Below are 21535 nucleotides of genomic sequence, written 5' to 3'. Positions count from 1 at the left end.
AAAAGATTTCAGCTACTTTGATAAGTCAAAAAGATATGTAATTTTTATTTTTTCTAAAAATTGTTCAAAGCTACTTATTAATAAGTAACATTAACAATACCTAAACTAATAACAAAATCTCAACAATAACCTATATACTACATATTAGTAGTTACATTTTACAGATGAAGAAACTGAGATCCAGAGAGGCTATGTAATTAATCCAAGGATATAAAGCTTCTGAAGTAGATGTGTATACACTGACTTCAGATTTTGTGACTTAAAATCATGTACTTTCCACTGTACCAAAACTGCCTCGAGTTAACATTACTGATTATTTGGAGTCTTTTTTTTTTTTAAGGGAGTTTAAAATTAAGCTATGAGTACGGTATATAGTATAAATGATCCTTGGTAGTTTCTCAATTATTTTAATGATGCTTCAGGCAATGGTGAGGAAGTTCTAAGGAACACATAGGAGGAAATTCAAAAGGAATGAAAGAAGTCTTCTCACTCTCTTTTGAATTTCCTATTACAGCAAAAGTGGAATAAAAGCTCCTAAAAAAGAATGCTAGAATTAACCAGTGTTTTGAGATGTCTGTTTTAATCACAGTAATTCCTCACCTGAAGATAGAAAAGTATCATATACATAACTGCAAGAAAAAATTCTTGAAAGCAAAAGTACATTAAAAAAAATCTGTTCCATGTGGATCAGAAAATTGTTATAAAAATCCTAGGTTGTAAAGAAATATGCCAAATGCAAATTCCAAATATTTGAATAAGAAGGGCTCAAATAATCATCCATCCCATTTGGCTACTCTCAAATGAAATTAGAACGAATATAAAGTACTTTTTGGGAAGTTAAATTTAATTATAGAATCACTTCACAGAGGATACTGCTATAAAGAAATTAAAGATATTCTTAAATAAAAAATGTTTCACTACAAAATTTACTCTTAAAAAGGTCACTTCTCCCCTCTTTTCTGTGATTCTATCAGTATTTTATTAACAAAGTGAGTTACACATTTTGACCACAGGTATTGAGTATCAATTCTAATCAGCTATCTCTTTCTTTACACACGGTATATTCAGTATGTACAATAATAAATAAAATAATTACCTTGAGAATTTAGAGACAAGTTCTTTGACAAGGACCCTTCAAACAATGGTGAGTTCTCAAGATGTTGCATTAAGAGACTTAGGAATTCTTGCTTTGATCCAGGATGCTCTCTTCCAAAATTATCATTTTCATTAACATATACTACTTCAATTGAGTATGAAGGATTAAAGTTTTGATTTCTGAATCCATCTAAGGCACTATTCCAGATTTTGGCTTTGTTGATATATAATTTTTTAGTTTTTCTTTTAATTTGAAATCCTAACTCTATTATAATGGTTGCAATATCTCTTCTAAATTTGCTGCCTTGCCTATAAAACATGAATTTAAACATAGAGGTAAGTACTCTAAAGTACTTTATGTGACACAACAGTTATACAGCCAATAAAAAAATAATAGAAAAAAAGATTAGAAGGAAGTTCTTCCCCAACAACCACCCAAAAGCAGACACTGGAACCAAAAACAGTTATCTGATAACCTTAGTTCTAAATTCTTGATTTCCTCTCCCCAGTCTTCTTATCAAATTAAAATCATCTAATGTCATAAATGATTTATGAGAATGCTGATTGATGATTATCTCAAATTTGATCACTTCAGTGGATTCAGGTGTAAGAGTCAGAACGTCAAACTCTTACCTTTCTGGCCAATGGCTACAACATATGCTCGCCTAACTGTATCTTACATTGTATGTTCACAAGATCCTTTAAAAATAGAGCAAACATAGTCTCTGCTGACTATATGAGAGAACTGTGGTTTTAAGAGATTACACAATGTATTTTTAATCATTAAGTTAATTAACAGTAGAGCTAATATTATAAACAGAATTCACAACCCTTTAAATAGTACGTTTTAGTCTATACCAGTAGTTCTCAAGGTGTGGTCCCAGACCAGCAGCAGCAGCAGCATCTGGAAACTTGTTAGAAATGCAAATTCTTGAGCCCCACAACAGATAAACAGAATCAGAACCTCTGAGCATGAGGCCCAGTAATCTGTCTCTTAACAAGACATCCAGGCAACTGTATGAGCTAACTCAATTGCTCCCTGCCTCAGTTTCTCCATCTGTAATTGGGATTGGTGTACTCAAAATAATCCTCTTTGGGGCAACATTCATGGATCATCTTTCTACATCAAGTATAAGTTCTTCCCATCCTAAGACGTTACAATAGCCTAGTGTGGGTCAGGCTCTGCTTTACCTTTCTTCACACAATCCCCTATTCATTAACCCAGGTTGAAGGAAAACCAGTCTTCTGAAGATAATCCTTCAGAAATATACCTTCTTGTAGCAGGTTGATTCCTTGCTCCTGCCTGGAGTGGGAATGCCTATGCTATTCTTCTAGAGTATGACAGCATGTTAAAAGCAGGAGCAAGAAGGTATAACATCTTTGGAAAGGTAAATATTAAAATTACTTAAAAATAATATGAATATCTTTTTTGATACTAAAAACATTATAAAAATATAACAAATTTTCAGTTAACACAAGTGGTATCTTAAAACAGTAATTCTTCACTTTTTGAATAGTACTTCGTATTCCACTTCTATCTGCAAATCTAGTTATCAGATATTTTCATAAAAATTCTCTTTTCCTCCTTCTTCTTTTAACTAGATACTACTTTTAACAAGAAAGTACTTCATCATGCTTAGCTACTAATGTTACTTCTATTTTTTCCCCCATTGGCTAAAGCAAGGCTCTATATAAACCCTTTTGCAAAGCCACCCATACTTAAAAATACTAACTTGAATTGAACAAATACCTGACACAGTATGAAGATGTAATTCTAGTCTTATTTAAATGTTTATGAATGATTTTGAAAGCTACTTATTTTGCTGTCTTATGAAAAGTTAGGCATTAATACAATAATACTTGTAAGCATGCCTTAAGCTTTCTAAAGAGCTGACATTTAAACCTTTGACACTGACAGTAAATAAACAAATGATTAAGAAATAAAAAATAAACCATCTCTTATTAAATGATTCCTTTCTTTTAACAAAGTCACATAGTATGCTTGATATTTTAATTTCTTATCTTACTCATAATCAAATAACATTATAAGCACATTTGCCAGATGAATGTTTTTTAAACTACCTTGAAAATGATCTATAATAAAAAATATATTTTACATCATGACTCAGTACACAAATAACTTAAAATATCTCATACATGTTCTCTATTTGCAATGCAAACTGATATTTTATATTCTATTCTATCCTTTTTATTTTTTTTAAAATGCTGTTTGCATTGATTTCATTATCAAATGCTGGGTTCTTTCCAGACTTCTGTAAGTTCAGCTAATATTCTAAGTGTATATAGCACTTCCAGTTGTAATTTTCTCAAAATAAAGTTTTATATGTTTCTCCAATTCAAAATACACACCTCAGCAGATCTTTACGCTGGGCTCCAGGTGACTGTCTAGGTAATTTAGGTGATGACTCTTCCAACAGACAATCAGTTATTCCCACATTATTAGTGTTGGGTAATGCATGTTTTTTGGGTTTTTGGAAATCCCCTGCAGATTTAAAACACAATGTTAGCATAACAGAAATATAAGTAGAAACTTTTTAGTAATATGCATTTGAATAAAAACAGCTTTACTCAAAATTACAAAATATTACCTGAATTGTAGAGAATACCTCTACATTCCAAACACTCCCAATTTTGTTCCCAGGATCGTAGTGAGGAACAGGCTAAATGTGTGCCACTAGAACCACAACACTGACAGCGCTTTATTTCCCATTTGCTGCAGACATAAAAGGGAAGCAGATGTTTACCTTTTGGTATTAACTTAGTCTAATTCAAACCACAAGCACCACCACAGGCCTCACTGTCCGTCGCATACACACACAATCAACCCTTTTACTAAAGCAGGAAAGAGAGATTATCTGCTTTGATACTGCATTAGTTATTCTTAAAAAAAGCATTTTTTTATTTCATTTATGATGTTTGTAACCTCCTCCTGTAAATATTCTCTAACTTAAAATACCTAACCTAAATACCAACAAGTACATGCACATGCACAAAAAATACTAACAACAAAAAGAATACGATTAAGGAGGAAAAAAATTTTTCTTTTATATTTGGAGACGACTCTGCTCATAGAAAGGCTGCTGTGTCAGTGTGTCTGATTTGGAGGAAGGATTCAGTAAATACATTCTTACCTAAAATATTGTCTTTCTCATTCAAGGTGACAAATTATTTCCCGCAACAAGATTACTCAGACACCTCAGGTATGTGTAGCTCAACAGGATCCAGTCTTACTACCCGGTTCACATTCACATTCTCTCTCATCTATTCCCCCCAACCCCTCACGCCCATGTTTCCCCACTGTGTTGTGTGACGTGTGCCAGTCCGTATTCACATTTTCTATATGAGTGTGGGTGTGGATAGTGGTGTGGGGGCCTTCTCTTTGTATGGTTATGAGCACACTCTCTCTCTATATAAATGGATATACTCCCTGAGTGTGTGGATGTGTGGATGATAAGAGAGGCAGCTGGAACCCTCCCCTCTGGTAGGTGTTGGCACAAAGCCCTCTGTGTGGATATGGGTGTGTATGTGTGTGTCCCTCCCCATTCCCCAGAGAGTTCTGCCAACTGACGATGAAGAGAGAGAAAGATGACAGATAACATGAGTGCTTATTATACACCAGGTCCTTCTTACATGAAAATTTTAACCCTCATAATTTTAGAAGGCAGGGAAAACCACTGTAATGACCTGCATTTTAAAGAACAGGAAACTAAGGCACAGGGGATAAATAACTTGCCCAATCAAGTTCACACTGCTCCTAAGTCTCACAGCGAGGCTCCACCCCAGTTTACCTGGCTTCAGACCCATGCTCCTACCACTACACCATGCTGCCTTTCAGCAAAACTGCCTTCCTATCACTAGGATGAGAGAGAAAGAGATTGTGAAAGAAACCATTCACATAGCAGGTATGCGTGTCCCAGCAGAAAAGGCAAGGGAAAGCAAACTCAGGTAGCTGCCAGACAGGAATGGGAGTTTGGTAGCTCCTGACTGGGTGAACACTGGTTTACAAGAAATAAATACAGGTTAATTAAAACAGCCTAAAATGAATTTAGAAAATATCAATATTAATGAATGTATTGCTTCTTAGAACTCTAAAGTGATTTATTGCTTACAAAACTCATTTATATCAAGTATCTCATCTGTGCCTCAGCACATCCCTTGAGAGGGGTACTATTAATATTTATAAATCAATAACCAAGGTCACCAGATTAAGTAACACAGGCAAGAATACACATTACTCAACATCTTCAATGAGATCTCTGCCCTTAAGGAATTTTTTGTCTAATGGCAAAGACAAATTTATACAATGTCAGTTATGCTGTAACAAGCATGATAAATGGAAAACCCATCCCAGAATGGAGAATCAGGGGTGGTAAGAGCTGCTTAGGGGAAACTTTCCAAAGCTAGCAACCGAGCTGAGTCTTCATAAATAAGTAGTAGGAGACCCAGCCAATCACCTTCCATGAGAAACAAGGCTCTTAATATTCTGCTCTGCACTTTAAGCTTCAGTTTGCCATGTTAAGATTGTGTAACAGGGATAAAAATTTATTGAAATTTCCCACATAAATTTTGACAACACTGGATTTACTTTTTATTCTGCATCTTAAAAAAATGAAAATATTCTTGATTTTTAGTATCCAACACAGTATAGTGTACATACAAAGGCACAAAATGATTGTTGATTAAGGTTAGAGCCAATATCTACTGACATTACAAAAGAGTAATCAACAAATTTCAAATGCCAAAGCATTTTTATAGTGATCCAAAAGAAACAGCTCTAGATTAATCTAGTTAAATTAACTTCTAGAATAGTGCTATCTAACAGAAATGTAATGCAAATTACATATGTAATTTAAATTTTTCTAATAATCAGATTTAAGAAGGTAAAAGAAACAGGTGAAATGAATTTAAATATTTTCAAAATATCATTTTGTTCAACAGGTAATCAATACAAAAAAGTATTAAAAAGATATTTTAAGTTCTTTATTTCTTACTGTTGTGGGCTGAATTGTGTCCCCCCAAATTCATACGCTGAAGTCCTAACAGTCAGTACCTCAAGGCCTTTAAATAGATAATTAAGATAAAATGAGGTCACAGGGATGGGCCCTAATCCACTATGACTGGTGTCCTTCTAAGAAAAGAAGATTAGGACAAAGACAGAGTGACAATCATGTGAGGACACAGCTAGAAGGGAGCCACGTGCAAGCCACGGAGAGAGGCTTTGGAAGAAATCAAACCTACCAATACCTTTATCTTCGACTTCTAGCCTGTAGGATTGTGAGAAAATAAATTTGTGTTGTTTAAGCCAGTTTGTGGCATTTTGTTATGGCAGCCCTAGCAACTAATATACAGACTAAGTGTTTGGTGTGTTATTTTAGAACACCTCTCAATTTGGAACAGCCACATTTCAAGTGCTCAGTAGCCACATGTGGCTAGTGGCTACCACATAGGACAGTGCAGCTCCAGAAAATAGAGCCTCATGAAAATACACCACAGAAATAAGGTACACCTATGCTGGCTGTAGTAATTTCTCTGTAAACGGATGTAAATATACATTTAACAAATATACCTCATCTCAAGTTAAAACTTCAAACATCCAAGGACAAAACTACATTTTACTAGCTAGAAAACCTACTTCCTCAGCTGAAGGTTTAAATAAGGACACTAAGCACAACCAAACTTCCTAATATACCTATTAGGCGCGTTATAGTCTCGCCCTTCTTTGCAACGACATCTTCGGACGTCGCAACGTTCATAGTGCTGTAGAAGCTCTTGATAAGCATTTTCCTCTAATTCCCAAGATGCATCTCTGTAATTGAAACAAGATATAAAATATACTTTGACCTAAAATGTTACACAAGGATTGGTAATGAGTCTAAAAATAAAAACTTTTCACATACTTAGGAATAAGGATAAAACTTGTTCTTTTTAGAACTAATCATTCTCTTCAAGATATAAATCCATTAGCGTCATTTTATCCTACTCACAGCAAATTTTCAAATGCTAAATGAAAAATTAAACAGAAATTTTCTAAAATTTACATTTTTCCTAATATTTCACTTCCAATTTTTTAATTTCAAGTTTAGTATCATTTATAGATTCCTCATCTTTAAATATTAAGAAAATTCTTCTCATACATTTTAAACCACACCTTGATTCTCTTAGATAATTCATACATACCATTTTGAAGTCTCTTATATTTATGTATAAATCAATCAATTCATAATGTATACAACTGAGGCATTTTATTAAGAGATAATCAACTAATGAGACATTGAAGTCACAGTCCCTGCTCTCAAGAACCAGCAATTTGGGGAGACGAAGGGGGAGGCAGTGGGGGCGGCTTTACATTTCCCCCTTTGAAAAGGCTACTTGTCCATGAGCACTTAACCAGACAGAAATGATAAATTCTACTGTTATTAAAATCCTACATTTAAAACACCTTTTTGTTAAAAGGCTAAATGTTACTCACTTTTCAGGAATATGAATTCCCATTCTCAACATTTCTTTCTGAAATATATCACTATTATTGCATATTGTGCATCTAAAGAAAAACACTCCTGCATTTATTGCTTGAACCTATAGTGGAAAATAGAAAATCTATTGTTAACAATTTAACAGATTATCACGTTATGAACGACAGAGCTAACAGAACACGGGCTATTTTTCACTTAATTTATTATGAAACCATTTTCTATGCTTGTAGTTCTCAAACTTTGATAAACTAAGTTATCCCACTGCTAAAATTTGGAGATCTTTTTTCCTAATGGTCAAAAAAAAAATTAAGCTAATAAATTGCCTGTTGTTAGCTTTACATCTATCACCCATAGATTTTTCTCAACCATTCATGTCTAATGTAATTTCTGTTCCCAAATACTGTGTTGCCCATTACTTTCTGTGAATAACATAGTAAAACTCTTGCGATACTTCATCTAGGAATGATGTTTAAATAAGTGTTATATATAAAGCATCCTTGGTTCTGTTTTTAACTCAATCTCTAAGTTAGTTTTCTTCCTAAGGGAGTTAAAATATAAAATCTATTGTCACTGCTTCAGCAAATAACAAAGACAGAAGCAGCAGGCAGAGGTACTTAGAAGGAGACCAGAAATTATAAGCCTATTAGAAAGAGTAGACAATCCAAAATTTAAAAATGAGCAGTACACATTCATTTAACAAATATTTAACCCCTACGATATAGGTGCTACACACTAAGCTATGTACCAAAAATAGAAACATAAAATGACTTAGATCCAACTTCAATAAATCCTTGTTAGTAGGTATACAGGTGTACAATTATATTACAGGGTAAAAGTGTTCTTTAAAAATCTTTTAAAGAGAGAAGAAGAAGTACCCAAGTCTATATAAGCGCCTGACAAAAACGTCATAGGGATGGTGGGGTCAAAGCTAAGTTCAGAAGATGAAACAGAGGTCTGCCAGGAAAATAGGACAAAAGACATCACAAGGATAAGGAATGGCACATATCAAGTCTCAGTGGAAAGAGAGAGCACCTGTGATTAGGGAACAAATGAATGATATACCTGGGGATTACACGCTGGCCATACTGAACCAAGTACTGAGACTAGACAGGTAAATCAAAGCCAGCACTGTCAAGAATTGATAGGAAATAAGGCATGCAGGAGAAAGACCAGAATGCTAGGGTCCTGGAAAAGTCTAGTTAAAAAAAAAGTGTCTGAAGTTAAATCACAGAGGGTTTTAAAGCACAGGGTAGCAACAAAAGAGGATGTACACAAAATATGTTAGGTAGACCTGACAGACTTGGGGAACGATTTGTGGATAGTGAAGAAATGAACAAAGAGGAATCCAGGTTCAGATAACTAGCAAGGGCATCCACACAGCACGTATGAGGGAAGCAACAAGTTACCGAAACCTCTGAACCTAAAGGGTCTTCAAGCAATTGTACACTGATACCAAGATCTTAGTAAATACAGGATACAATACAAGGAAGGGTCTAGAATAAAGGGAAAAAACAACATAGGTCATATGGATGTTACCAACAAGACGTACAGCAATGATGGAGAAATCCAAACTGAACAATAGTGACAACTCTCCACATACACAGTGTGAAGAATTTCCACCACTTTCTTTGATATTAATCTGTAGTCTCTCTTCACAAAATCCCAACATATATAATGCATTTGTAGTGGTCACAAATAACGAAATTTGCTGAACCGCATACAATTCTCATTCTATTGCATAGGTTTGTTCTTCCTTTGACTTGTTTATACTAACGAAGTTCAGAGATTCAAAAAAATTTCTTCAGGTATTGGTACAGCTATCCAAACAGGGTAGACGCCATTTACTTCCAGTTAAGACTCCAGCACCAGAGTGGAAAACCACTGGAGCTGCTTTAGAGAACATGACTCAAGAATTAGCTGTCTTGCTGTGTTCTAATCAAGTAATAATTGCTTATTAATATTTACATCATAGGTGTCCATACAGCTGTGATATATTTTATTTGCATAAAGCAGACCTACATGTTTGTTAGAAATATTATTTCTACTTTTTAATGACAGAATTAGAAACGTGGTATTTTCCGAGTGTTCACAAAAAGCCCTATGAATACTAGGTCAAGTCTGAGAACCTCTATTTCATTATTAACACATAGATGAGGCAAATCTTACTTGTCTTGAAAAATAATACATTGTTATAAAATTAACAATATGATACATTTGGTAGCAATTACATTCATTTAAATACAAACGCTTAATTAAGCTAAATTACTTTTTTAAGATTCTGATACAAGGTGAACTTCTTCCTCAATAGGTAAAGATAACACTTCACGATGTCTATGAACTGCACACTCTGGATCCTTTTACAAACACTTCTTCATAAAAATTAACAGAATTCCTAATATTTACTCAACAACATAGGCTCTATCCTGCATTTTTAACTGAATAATCCTAATATAAAAGTTCAAGGCTCATACAAAAAAATAGACAGTAATCAATCAAGCTTTACTGTGACTACTGTTAGTATTTATAAGACTTTATTGAAATATAAGAGAATTTACAACATCTCCTAACTTTAAAAAATATTTTTGTGGATAATTTGTAATCAATAATAACATTTCATTTTACTAAACAATAATAAAAGCCAAGTTTTAAAAGACAGTATTAAACTTAAGTAAATCCTTTGTTACTTTGCTATTCTATATTAATGACAACTGTCTATCAGCTGGCACTTTCATGTGTATGCTACATGTGATGTTATTAATAACTGGGATCTTTAAAAGATTTTCAAGTATTTTCTGAATCAAAAAAATATTAAATACTATTTAATGTCATGTGTTTTATGACATTTCATTTACTTGAAAACTTGTCATCAGATTTGACATACAAGGTGGCTCTCAAAGAACTAATACTTTTAATTCATTAGACAGTAATCACTTCCCTGTCAAGAAGTTATCATAAAGTGTTTATTAGTTAAAAAAAAAAAGCCTGTTAACACTTAAATATCTTGGCTTATAGTTAAACTATCATTTCACATATCTTGGTGTTCTAAGCTTAAATATATACATGAACTTAGGAATTAAAACCAGTGTTTTATTCATTGTGAAACACAAACAAAATCCTTAGGTAAAACCAACAAAATTTTTAAAGTGTGAATATATATTAAAAGGTAATATCTAAAGTATTTATTAAAATATTAATTGTACACTTCAATACGATGAATTTTATATGTAAAATATACTTTGATAAAGCTGTTTTAAAAGTTACAAGTAGTAAGAGCTAAAATACACATATCAATTCTTTCCAATTTAAAATTCAAATCAAAGGCTGGCCCTGTGACCTAGTGGTTAAGTTCGGTGTGCTCTGCTTCAGTGGTACTGGTTCAGTTCCCGGGGAACAGATCTACACCACTTGTCAGTGGCCATGCTGTGGCAGCAACCCACACACACAATAGAGGATGACTGGCACAGATGTTAGCTCAGGGCGAATCTTCCTCAAGTAAAAAGAGGAAGACTGGCAACAGATCAGGGCGAATCCTCCTCAGCAAAAAAATAAAATAAAATAAAATAAAAAAATAAAAATAAAATTTCAAATCAGCAAGCAAGAAATTTTCTATCTGAAAAAGTTTACAAAACATCTTACCTGTAAACAGTCTCTATGAAACCAAGCATTCTTACAACAAGGACTTCGTAATATGCTATAAGTTGGAATAGGCTCAACAAATTCCAGGCAAATGGTGCATGGTAAAGAGTCTTTATAATTATTAGATGTAATAATCTGAACAGGTCGATGCTTCCAACAAAATGACCTAAAAATGCAAATTATTTAAAAACAACATCTAATAAATTACAAAGTGCAAATAAGCCAGCATTACAATTCACATTTATAAGAGAAAATTCCTTCATCTCTCTTTCACAATTAACCTACAAAAGATCGGAACCTTGGCACTATAAATCAGTCTCACGGGGCTGGTCCTGTGGCTGAGTGGTTAAGTTCACGTGCTCCGCTGTGGCGCCCCAGGGTTTCGTTGGTTCGGATCCTGGGCGCAGACATGGCACCGCTCATCAGGCCATGGTGAGGTGGCATCCTACATGCCACAACTAGGAGGACCCACAAGTGAAAATATACAACTATGTACTGGGGGGGCTTTGGGGAGAAAAAGGAAAAAAAAAAAAAAAATCAGTCTCACAATCTATGACCAAGGAGAGCTGGACTTTCAAAATGTGAACTTTTGGTGGTGAGACTTACCTTACAGAATTTCAGTAACTAACATTATGCTGAGAATCCTACTTAATATTGTTAGCAACAGAGTATATACACCATTGTACTCAACACTGTATAAAATTAAAGGAACTTAAAAGTAAATATTTTAATCATGTAACAAATAAAATGTAAGTAACAACTTATTCCTAATCCACTAAATTTATTTCATTTGTATTTTCTAAACTGCAATTTTCGTATGTGGTAACAATCCATTACATAGGTCAAGAACACAAAGACTAAAAGAAATAGAAAACTCCTGATATCAAATACAGTAGACTCCCCTTAGCCACAGTTTTGCTTTCCACAGTTTCAGTTACCTGTGGTCAACCAGGCTCTAAAAACAGATGAAGTCCCTTCTGACATACAGCCAGAAGGTCAACAGCAGCCTAACATATATCACAATGCCTACGTCATTCACCTCACTTGATCTCATCCTGTAAGCATTTTATCATCTCACATCATCACAAGAAGAAGGGTGAGTACAGTACAATAAGATATTTTAAGAGTGAGAGACCACATTCATAACTTTTATTATTATAATTGTTCTGTTTTATTATTAGTTACTGTTGTTAATCTCTTACTGCGCCTAATTCATAAATTAAATTTTATCATAGGTATACACGTATAGGAAAAAACACAGTATATCTAGGGTTTGATACCATCCACGGTTTCAGGTGTCCACTGGGTGTCTTGGAACGTATCCCCTACAGATAAAGGGGGACTACTGTACCAAAATTCATAAAATCTTGATGTTTAAAGCTGGACTCAGGAAGTAAATATTTTCAGGGGCATCCTAGGGTATAATATTTATTTTTTGGACTCCAGCCATTTATATGCCTTCAACTTACTCAATGAGAAATACACACTGCCCTGTGAAGAAAAGTGGACTATTAAATCTAAAGAGTGACATAAAAATCTAGAATTATATAAGGTGGAAATTTGCACTGAATATGAATAAATTAATAGTTTCATGTTATATTCTAGAGCTGAAAGCCAAAGGTGACTATTAATCATTAAGCCCATTCCAGACATGGCAATTCTCAAGACTTTGCAGACATAAATGACTCCATACAAGAGGAAGTGAGACATTATACACATAATGCATATGCATAAACTCAGTGCAGCTCTGAAAAGAAATTTTACAAAGGAATTATATCATTGGGATATACATATCCATTTTCTACTTTTCTTTAACATTCATATTCAACAGCTAATTAACTCACGCAAAATTGCCAGTGAATTGGAAAATACATTCTCTCTGAAGTCCACATGGGAAATGATAACTTCGTTTACATCGTGGTGCAACACATCCAATTGAAGCACCAGTTTTCTTGCAAATACAGCATTTCTAGAATAAAATATGAAAACAGGGGTCATACACACAAAAATTGAGTACAAAATATGACCAAGGTATAAATGAATATTCCTTGTGGGGAGGCTGAAAACTATTTTCATCATACTACAGCTGTGATGATGGTATATTAAAGAAATTTCCTCAAAAAATTGTTCTACCCAGAAACGATCTAATGACACTAAAGATTCACCTCTGTAACAATTTTTGATAAAGGAAACATCTGTAGCCTAACATATGGATACAACTGACAAGTTTCTTTTCCTTCTTATCTGCTAAAATATTTTAAACTGAAGAGTTTGTAAAAGTAATGACCATATACGACAGTCTTATTCAAATCTCAATAGAAAACACATAAATTAAGAAGTTCACCAAGAAGAACAGCAAAACTAACTAAAAATCAATCTGTAAAAAATTGGCTAGGATCACTCTATCCTAACCAAATGAAAAAGTGTTATATACCCATACTAGGTTAAATAGTGACGCTCAAAAAGCTATGTTCAAGTCCTAATTCCTGAATTCCTATGAATGCGATCTTATTTGGAAATAGGGTCTTTGTAGATCTAAGTTAAAGATCTCAAGATGAGATCATCCTGGATTTAGGGGGTCCCTAAATCACATGACTGCAGTCCTTGTAAGTGAAAGGAGAGGGAGATTTAAGACACAGACACAGAAGTGAAGGCCATGTGTAGAAGGAAGCAAAGATTGGAGTTATGCTGCCACAAACCAAGGATGCCACAGGTTGCCAGCAGCCACCAGACGCTTGGAGAGAAGTATGAAACAAATTCTCCCTCAGAGTTTCTAGAAGGAATCAATCTTCTGAGAGCCTGAATTGAAACTTCTGGTCTCCAGAATTGAAACAGGATAAATTTGTTTGAAGTGACCCAGTTTGAGGTAATTTATTATGGCAGCCCTAGGAAACAAATACAAAACCACTGCCACTAACTGCAATCTAACAGTGGCATATAAACAAAAAGACCAGCAGATGAATCAACCTTTACTAAAATACAGAGCAACACTTAAAACCCCTTGGAACCCTTGAGAAGGCCACTATAATAGTCACTGACGAAGGGATTATATAGTCTTTCTGCTGACCCCTCAAGTACCACCCAGTCAGAGAATACCATGTCAATCTGAAGCTCTCCCAGTAAAGTGACATATGGAATTCTAGTTTAAGGTCACAAACGGCAATACCTCTTCAGGATCAAGATATTCTCAAATGTTCACAATACACTCAGAGAAGATTCAGATGTGTTAAGAAAACAGGTATTTCCAAACCATCAGGGGACCATTAGAGGCCATCTTTCACCACAAGGTCACTATCATCAGGAGGTTGAGGGATTTTGACACTAATACTCTCACATGGCCCTTAGATAAATGCTACTGCTACCCTTTCTCCCAAGGTTTTCCTTGTGCCCCAGAGCTTTTATTTGACCATCTAGACCCACATCAACATCTTCAAAAATAATTGCCTCCATTTCTTTCCCTCAACTAAAACAAAAGTCTCTACACGCTTCCCTTATAGAATTTCTTGGATGAAGCTGCTTATTTTCCCGTCCTCCTTCCAGACTTGGCAAGGGGTGGGAGTGGGATATGGACAAGGGCAGGAAGGAGGACAAACAGAACATTATTTTAGCTTTCTGTTGCAGACTGTAGGCCACTACTCTATCTTCAAACTTAACAAAATCTGGTCCTTTGAGCCTAAAGACATCTACCCTCTGCCACCTGCTAACTTCTTGGTCACTCTCCCACCTCCAGACTTTGGCATCTTTCTCTGTATTTTAATTCTTGTTATTATTCTAAAGAACTTCTGCATTGATGAAACAACCTTTCTTTGACTTCCTCCACTACAATGTGTCAATGCACTTCATCTCCACTCCAGGGTAATGATGACTCCTCTCATCACCCAAAAACTGCTCCACCATGGAAATCATCAATTCCAGTATCACATTCTCTGGACAGCACTCCCCCTTCTTATTCTCTAACTCTCATTATTTCTACTCAGACCACATGGAGAGCCACAGTCCTTTCCTGGCACATAATATAGTACCTATCACACAGAAGATTCACAAATTATAATTGAATGAAGAAGGAGCTGAAGTCTAGAATATAGGCATACCTTGGAGATATTGTGGGCTCGGTTCCAGAACACTGCAATAAAGTGAATATTGCAATAAAGCGAGTCACATGAACCTTTTGGTTTCCCAATGCATATAAAAGTTATATTTACACTATACTGTAGTCTATTAAGTGTGCAATAGCATTATGTCTGAAAAAAACAACATATACGCCTTAACTAAAAAACACCTTATTGCTAAAAACACAAATGCTGTTCGAAAAATGGTGCCAATAGACTTGCTCAACGCAACCTTGCCACAAACTCTCAATTTGTTAAAAAAAAAAACACCCTATCTGTGAAGTGCAATAAAATAGGTAGGCCTGTACTTATCTTGCAGAACAAGAGAAGGCACTGAACACAAGCACACAATGTCACAGAAGTGCTATAAGGAAAGTGGAGATCATAATTTACCGTCTGTATAGTTGTGTAATTTCCACTTCAACCCATCATTCCAACCCAGCAAGTGAGGACAAGAATGAAAAGGGAACGGCTGGGTTGACTCAGGATTGAAGGTTTGAAGAACAGCAGAGTAGAAGTACGGTCATAATTCTGATGGTCAAAGTGGGTGAAATGATGGATAGGTTGGAATAAGACAAGGAAGTAAAATCAGCATGGTCACATATATTATCCAGGGTCAGTTAAGCTCTCTTTCACTTGCAAAAGCACAAAGTGTTCCTCTAAAATTTATTGTATTTGACAAAAATAAGCATTGGTACATAGAATCAAAGTCTTATAAATAAATTTCTAGAAGAGAAACTGAAAACTGATGGAAAAAGGCTTCCCTAGTATTGACAATATTTATGGTATTTAGAGTAATGAGTAAAATAATGTACTTACCAGTTTAGAAGCCCTAGTGACTTCTTTCCTGATGTCTTCTATTAGAAAACCATAAACTCCTTCTTCTTCTTTACCTCTCTGCCAAATTCCACTTGACATCAACTATGAATATATTCTCAATTAGAAAATAAACTCTAAGAAACTAGTTTGGAATAAAAAATACATATCTATAATATTCCAATAAAAATGAACATAAAACAACTTAGATTTCAAGCACCTCTTATCTACAATAGTTATTTTCCATGGTCAAGGTAAGAGGCTACTCACATCCTTTGATTTGGAAGACACTGTATAGTAACAGTTCATATAACCAAACTGGTTTCTGAAAGTATTCCAAGAAATATCAGAAAAAGAAAGGAAGGAAGGAAACAAAAAAACACCTATAATTAAGCTTTAGGAAAAAAAAAGTGGTAAATACTAAAAGGTGTAAAAGTAACAGTAAATACAATGGAGATAATTCACACTATCAGTGATATTTCAGGCTAACTTTAAATCTAGCTGGATTCTGAATCATAAAAGACATACTCACAGGGAAACCTATTGAATTGTGGTTAACATAAACGTTTACATCTTTTTAAATCTGATTTTAATCTCAATTTAAATATGTTAAGAGTGCATGAAGAAAGAAAAAGCATGGGATTGTGAATAAGAAATCCTGGTTTGCAAACCAGGCTCTGTGGCCAACTTTGTAGAACCCTAGGCAAGTAATTTAATGTCTTTGACTCTAAATGTAAAAATAACAACACTGGACTAGATTGTGTCTAAGTCTCTTCTCATTCTAACATTCCATTACCATTTGTAACATTACTATACTTTCCTGTTCACAACGAAACAGAATCTTTTAAGTGCTGAGCCTAGGGTGAGTATGTTTTCAGAGGTATTATACTCATTAATAAAATAAGACAGAATATAAGGGAAATTTTGATATAATCTACTTAAATATATTAAATAATTAAAAAATACTTCAAATTTGTGACTAGAGAAGATGCTTATTTTAATCAGTATAATATATCCTAAAGAAGACCAAAAGTGATACACATTACTTAAGAATTAGTTATGAAAAAATAACCTGCTAATAAAATAGCTCCCCTAATTATACTGCATAAAAAGTAAAATAAACCTAGAAAAATGAAAAAGGTTTTTTTTGTGATGCAAAATATAACAGACTCCAACTTACAAATATGGAATGCCAACTTCATGTTCCCTTAAGTCTTGGTACAAAGTAATTAGGTTCTTAGACCAGTCTACAAGTCCATTTAACCCACAGGGTACCTGAGACACAAAACTGCAGTCTTAGAGAACCACCAAGGAATATGTTAGACGGTTTCTCAAGAAAGTATCTAAAGAGTTTAACATGGATGCTGTCGTAGGTATAAAAATATGTCCACAAATTTGCTGATACTCCTTCTTTAAGACGCGGGGTCTATTTCCCTTTCCCTGGAGTGTAGGCTAGACTTAACTCTAACAAACAGAACAGAGCAAAAGGGATAGTGGTATGTGACTGTGAAGACTAGGTCATACGGTTCCGTCTTGGTTTAGCGCTCTCTGTTTCATCACTTGTTCTGGGAGAAGCCAGATGCCATGCTGTGAGCAGCCTTACGGAGGTATCCAGGAAGTAAGGAACTGAGGCCTCCTGCCAACAGGTAGCAGGAACTGAGGCCAAAAGCCATTGAATGAGCCATCAGAGGTAGATACTCCAAGTCCAGTCAAGCCTTCAGATGACTGAACCCTAACTAAGATCTCAATGGCAAGCTCATGAGAGACCCTGAGCCAGAGCAACCGAGCTCAGTCAATACCAGATTCCCAACCTTCAGAAACTGTTTGAGATAATGAATGTTGTTGAAGCTGCTAAATTTCAGGATAATTTGTTAAGCAGTACTACACAACCAAGAGAGTGTCAAGAAAAATTGTGTGTACTAATGCAACCTTCGCATGCTAACACTATGATGGTGCCACTAACACCTGGGGGCACAGATTCAGTGAGGTGAGAAGTTGGTGGAGGCAAGGGGGAACAAATGAGAGACTACTTCTCAGTCTAAAATCACTTCTTCCATCTTCTGAGTGACCCATAAAATTAGTCTATTTCCTTTCCCATAAATACTTATTACCTTTAGTCAGAACTTTTCTTTCCAGGTTCTCTGTGAAATAAAATACTTTTATTCTACTCCCTGAACCTTCAAACAAGTCTTTTCTGAGATTTATCACTAGCAACAATGGAAACAAGAAAGTGGTAGTAAGAACAACTCATCTGGAAACCAAATCATTTTCTCCTTTTTTTCACTTAGGCCCTAAGGGTTTAGACAAAAATAAACAGGTAATGATGACAGGTCTTTATATGTACCAAGTAATTCCAGAATCTTAGAATCTGATAAATAAAAAATCTTATTTTTACATACAGGCAAAATGAGATCCAGAGAAGTTAAATGGCTTATCCAATTCTCAGAAACCAGTCATCAGGATCTAATTCTCTTCTTTAGAAGAGTATCAAATTTCCAGGATTTAATTATAAATTATACTCACCAGACAATAGTAATGTACAGTGAGATTCCATTTCTCATTAGTTTTCTTTTCTCCATATTTATTAGGACAGTCATCATTTTTTCGACAGAAAACACAAGCTAACAGTGAAAAAAGTAAATAGATACAAAAAATTTTTTTTAAATTTTTCAATAAAACCTATGAGATGGTGCTTCTCTCAACTGACACATTCAATTCTTTCTGAGAGCAAGTCATATTATATTGTTTATCAGTAACTTAAAATTTCCAATATCTACTTCTAAAACAATAACGTGACTTTAAATTTTTTTCATTAATCTTTAATGATAAATTCCAGTATATTGTTAAAATGCCAATTTGTAGGGTAACATCACTGAAAATAATGGGTTAGAACACTCCAAAACTCCATCTCTCCTCTAAAGCAACAATTAAACTGCTAAAAACTGTCAGAATCAACTTTTCAGAAACTGAAATCTAATTTTAAAACTTACAACAATCAGGAGAATGGTTTAAAGAAACAAGCTGCTAAATTTTGATGAGAGCTTTGTGGCATTTTAACTTACCCACCTACCATCCCCCACTCTCCAGCTAGGCAATGGCCTTAGGCACGATGACACACGTTTCTGGTGTGGATTGTCCAAGAAGAGGTAATATTGATCTTGTTCTCAAAGAAATGTGATTGTGTGTTTTGATCTTTGTGGTGGCTCCCTGAGGGATGGGCTCAAATGCTTGCCTTTGTTTCACCTGCCTCAGAACTTTCTCAGGGCTGGAGCCTGTTTGTTTAAAGCATTTAGGACAAATATACTAGCTGTAGCAGCTTGGAGCAAAGGATAACAGAAAGAAGACGCAGGTAAGAGACCAAAAAGACTAGGAAAGAAGAGGCTGGAAAAAGGGGATAGATGGGGGAACAAGGGTTTTGAAAAGCTCCCACACATACCAAGGAAGCTAGAAGGACACACACATGCTCAGAAAGGACCCCAGAAACACCTAAGCTTTAAGCTTCTGCAAGCCTCTATGAAAAAAAGAAAGATCCCAAATCAATAACTTAATTTAACCTTAAGGAACCAGAAAAAGAAGAGCAAACTAAATCCAAAGCTAGTAGAAGAAAGGAAGGAATAAAGATTAGAGCAGAGATAAATGAAATAGAGAACAGAAAAACAATAGAGAGAATCAATAAAAACCAAAGCTGGTTCTTTAAAAAGGTCAACAAACCCGACAAACTTTTAGCTAGACTAACCTAGAAAAAACAGAAGATTCAAAACTTATGACAAAGCTACAGAAATCAAAACAGTGTGGTACTGGCATAAGGACAGACATATATATCAATGGAAAAGAGGACTCCAGAAATAAACCATGCATTTATGGTCAGTTAATTTTGAACAAGGATGCCAGGACCATTCAAGGGGAAAGAACAATCTCTTCAACAAATGGTGCTGGGATATCTGGATAGCCACATGCAAGATAATAAAAATGAACCCCTACCTCACACTATATACGAAAATTAATGCAAATTAAAGACCTAAATGTAGGAGCTAAAACTATAAAACTCTTAGAAGAAAACATAAGGGTAAATCTTCATAACCTTGGATTTGGCAATGGTTTCTTAGATATCACATGACACCAAAAGCAGAAGTAATAAAAGAAAAAAGAGAGAAACTGGACTTCACCAAAGTTTAAAACTTTTGTGCATCAAAGGACACTATCAGGAGAGTGAAAAGACAATGTATAGAATGGGAGAATATATTTGGAAATCACATACCTGTTAAGGGTCTAGTGTCCAGAATGTATAAGAAAAGTCTTACAACTCAACAACAAAAACACAACCCAATTTTAAAATGGGGCAGAGATCTGAATAGACATTTCTTCAAAGAAGATATATAAATAGCCAATAGGTACATTAAAAGATGTTTAATATCATTAGTCATCAGGGAAACGCAAATCAAAACCACAAGATACCACTTCACACCCACTAGGATGGCTATAATCAAAATGTCAGATAATAACAAATGTTGGCAAGGATCTGGAGACACTGAAACCCTCATACATGGTGGAAATGTAAAATGGTACAACCACTTTGGAAAATAGTCTGGCAGTTCCTCAAAAACTTAAACATAGTTACTGTATGACACAACAATTCCACCTGGGTATCTAGGCCAAAGAACTGAAAACAGACATTCAAACAAATACTTGTACACTAATATTCATAGCAGCACTGTTCACAACAGCCAAAAAGGGAAAACAAACCAAATGTCCATCAATGAATGGATGAACAGATAAACAAAATATAGTATATCCATACAATGGAATATTATTCAGCTATAAAAAGGAATGAAGTGCTGATACGGGCCACAACATGCATGAGCCTGAAAGTATTATGCTAAGTGAAAAAAGCCAAGCACACAAGACCACATATTATACGATTCCATTTATATAACAGATTACATTATCCAGAACAGGTAACTCCACAGACAGACAAAAAGCAGACTGGTGGTTTCCAGGGGCTGAGGACAGGGGAAATGAGAAATGACTGCCTAATGGGAACAAGATTTCCTTTGGAAGTGATGAAAATGTTCTGGAATTAGATAGCGATGATGGTTGACAACACTGTGAATGTACTAAACATCACCAAATTATACACTTCAAAATAGTTAAAATGGTAAATTTTATCTTGTATGAATTTTACAATAATAATATAATTTTAAAAAGGCAAATTGCAGAATTAGGGAGATCTGAGTTAAGATGCAGCTCCACACTCTTGCTGGGTAACCATGGGCAGGTCACATAAACACTGTATGGCTCTGTTTCCTCATCTTAAAGAATGAGGACAACAACAGTACCTACCTCAAACTATGCCTTAATGAGGATTATATGAGATAGTATACAGTA

General features: G+C 34.8%; 1 protein-coding gene across 6 annotated transcripts in view; it reads right to left on the bottom strand.

The window, feature by feature from the left end:
* The window catches only part of G2E3 (G2/M-phase specific E3 ubiquitin protein ligase), a 50942-nt gene that overhangs the window by 15259 nt on the left and 14148 nt on the right, over nt 1-21535 (bottom strand). For 5 of the 6 annotated variants that reach the window (XM_001489169.5, XM_023623473.2, XM_023623481.2 and 2 more), the window contains 9 exons: nt 18674-18771; nt 16154-16255; nt 13070-13194; nt 11226-11391; nt 7586-7692; nt 6806-6922; nt 3705-3829; nt 3466-3598; nt 1097-1404 (listed from right to left, as the gene is read on the bottom strand). In XM_001489169.5, coding sequence (XP_001489219.1) covers nt 1097-1404; nt 3466-3598; nt 3705-3829; nt 6806-6922; nt 7586-7692; nt 11226-11391; nt 13070-13194; nt 16154-16255; nt 18674-18771 — 1281 coding nt within the window. Of the gene's footprint in view, nt 1-1096; nt 1405-3465; nt 3599-3704; nt 3830-6805; nt 6923-7585; nt 7693-9138; nt 11120-11225; nt 11392-13069; nt 13195-16153; nt 16256-18673; nt 18772-21535 lie in introns of those variants that run through there. The other variant, XM_070241517.1, reaches the window with a different exon arrangement.

This window comes from Equus caballus, chromosome 1 (genome assembly GCF_041296265.1).
Source record: "Equus caballus isolate H_3958 breed thoroughbred chromosome 1, TB-T2T, whole genome shotgun sequence".
NCBI classification, from domain to species: domain Eukaryota; kingdom Metazoa; phylum Chordata; class Mammalia; order Perissodactyla; family Equidae; genus Equus; species Equus caballus.
This window is presented reverse-complemented; position numbering and strand designations above follow the sequence as displayed.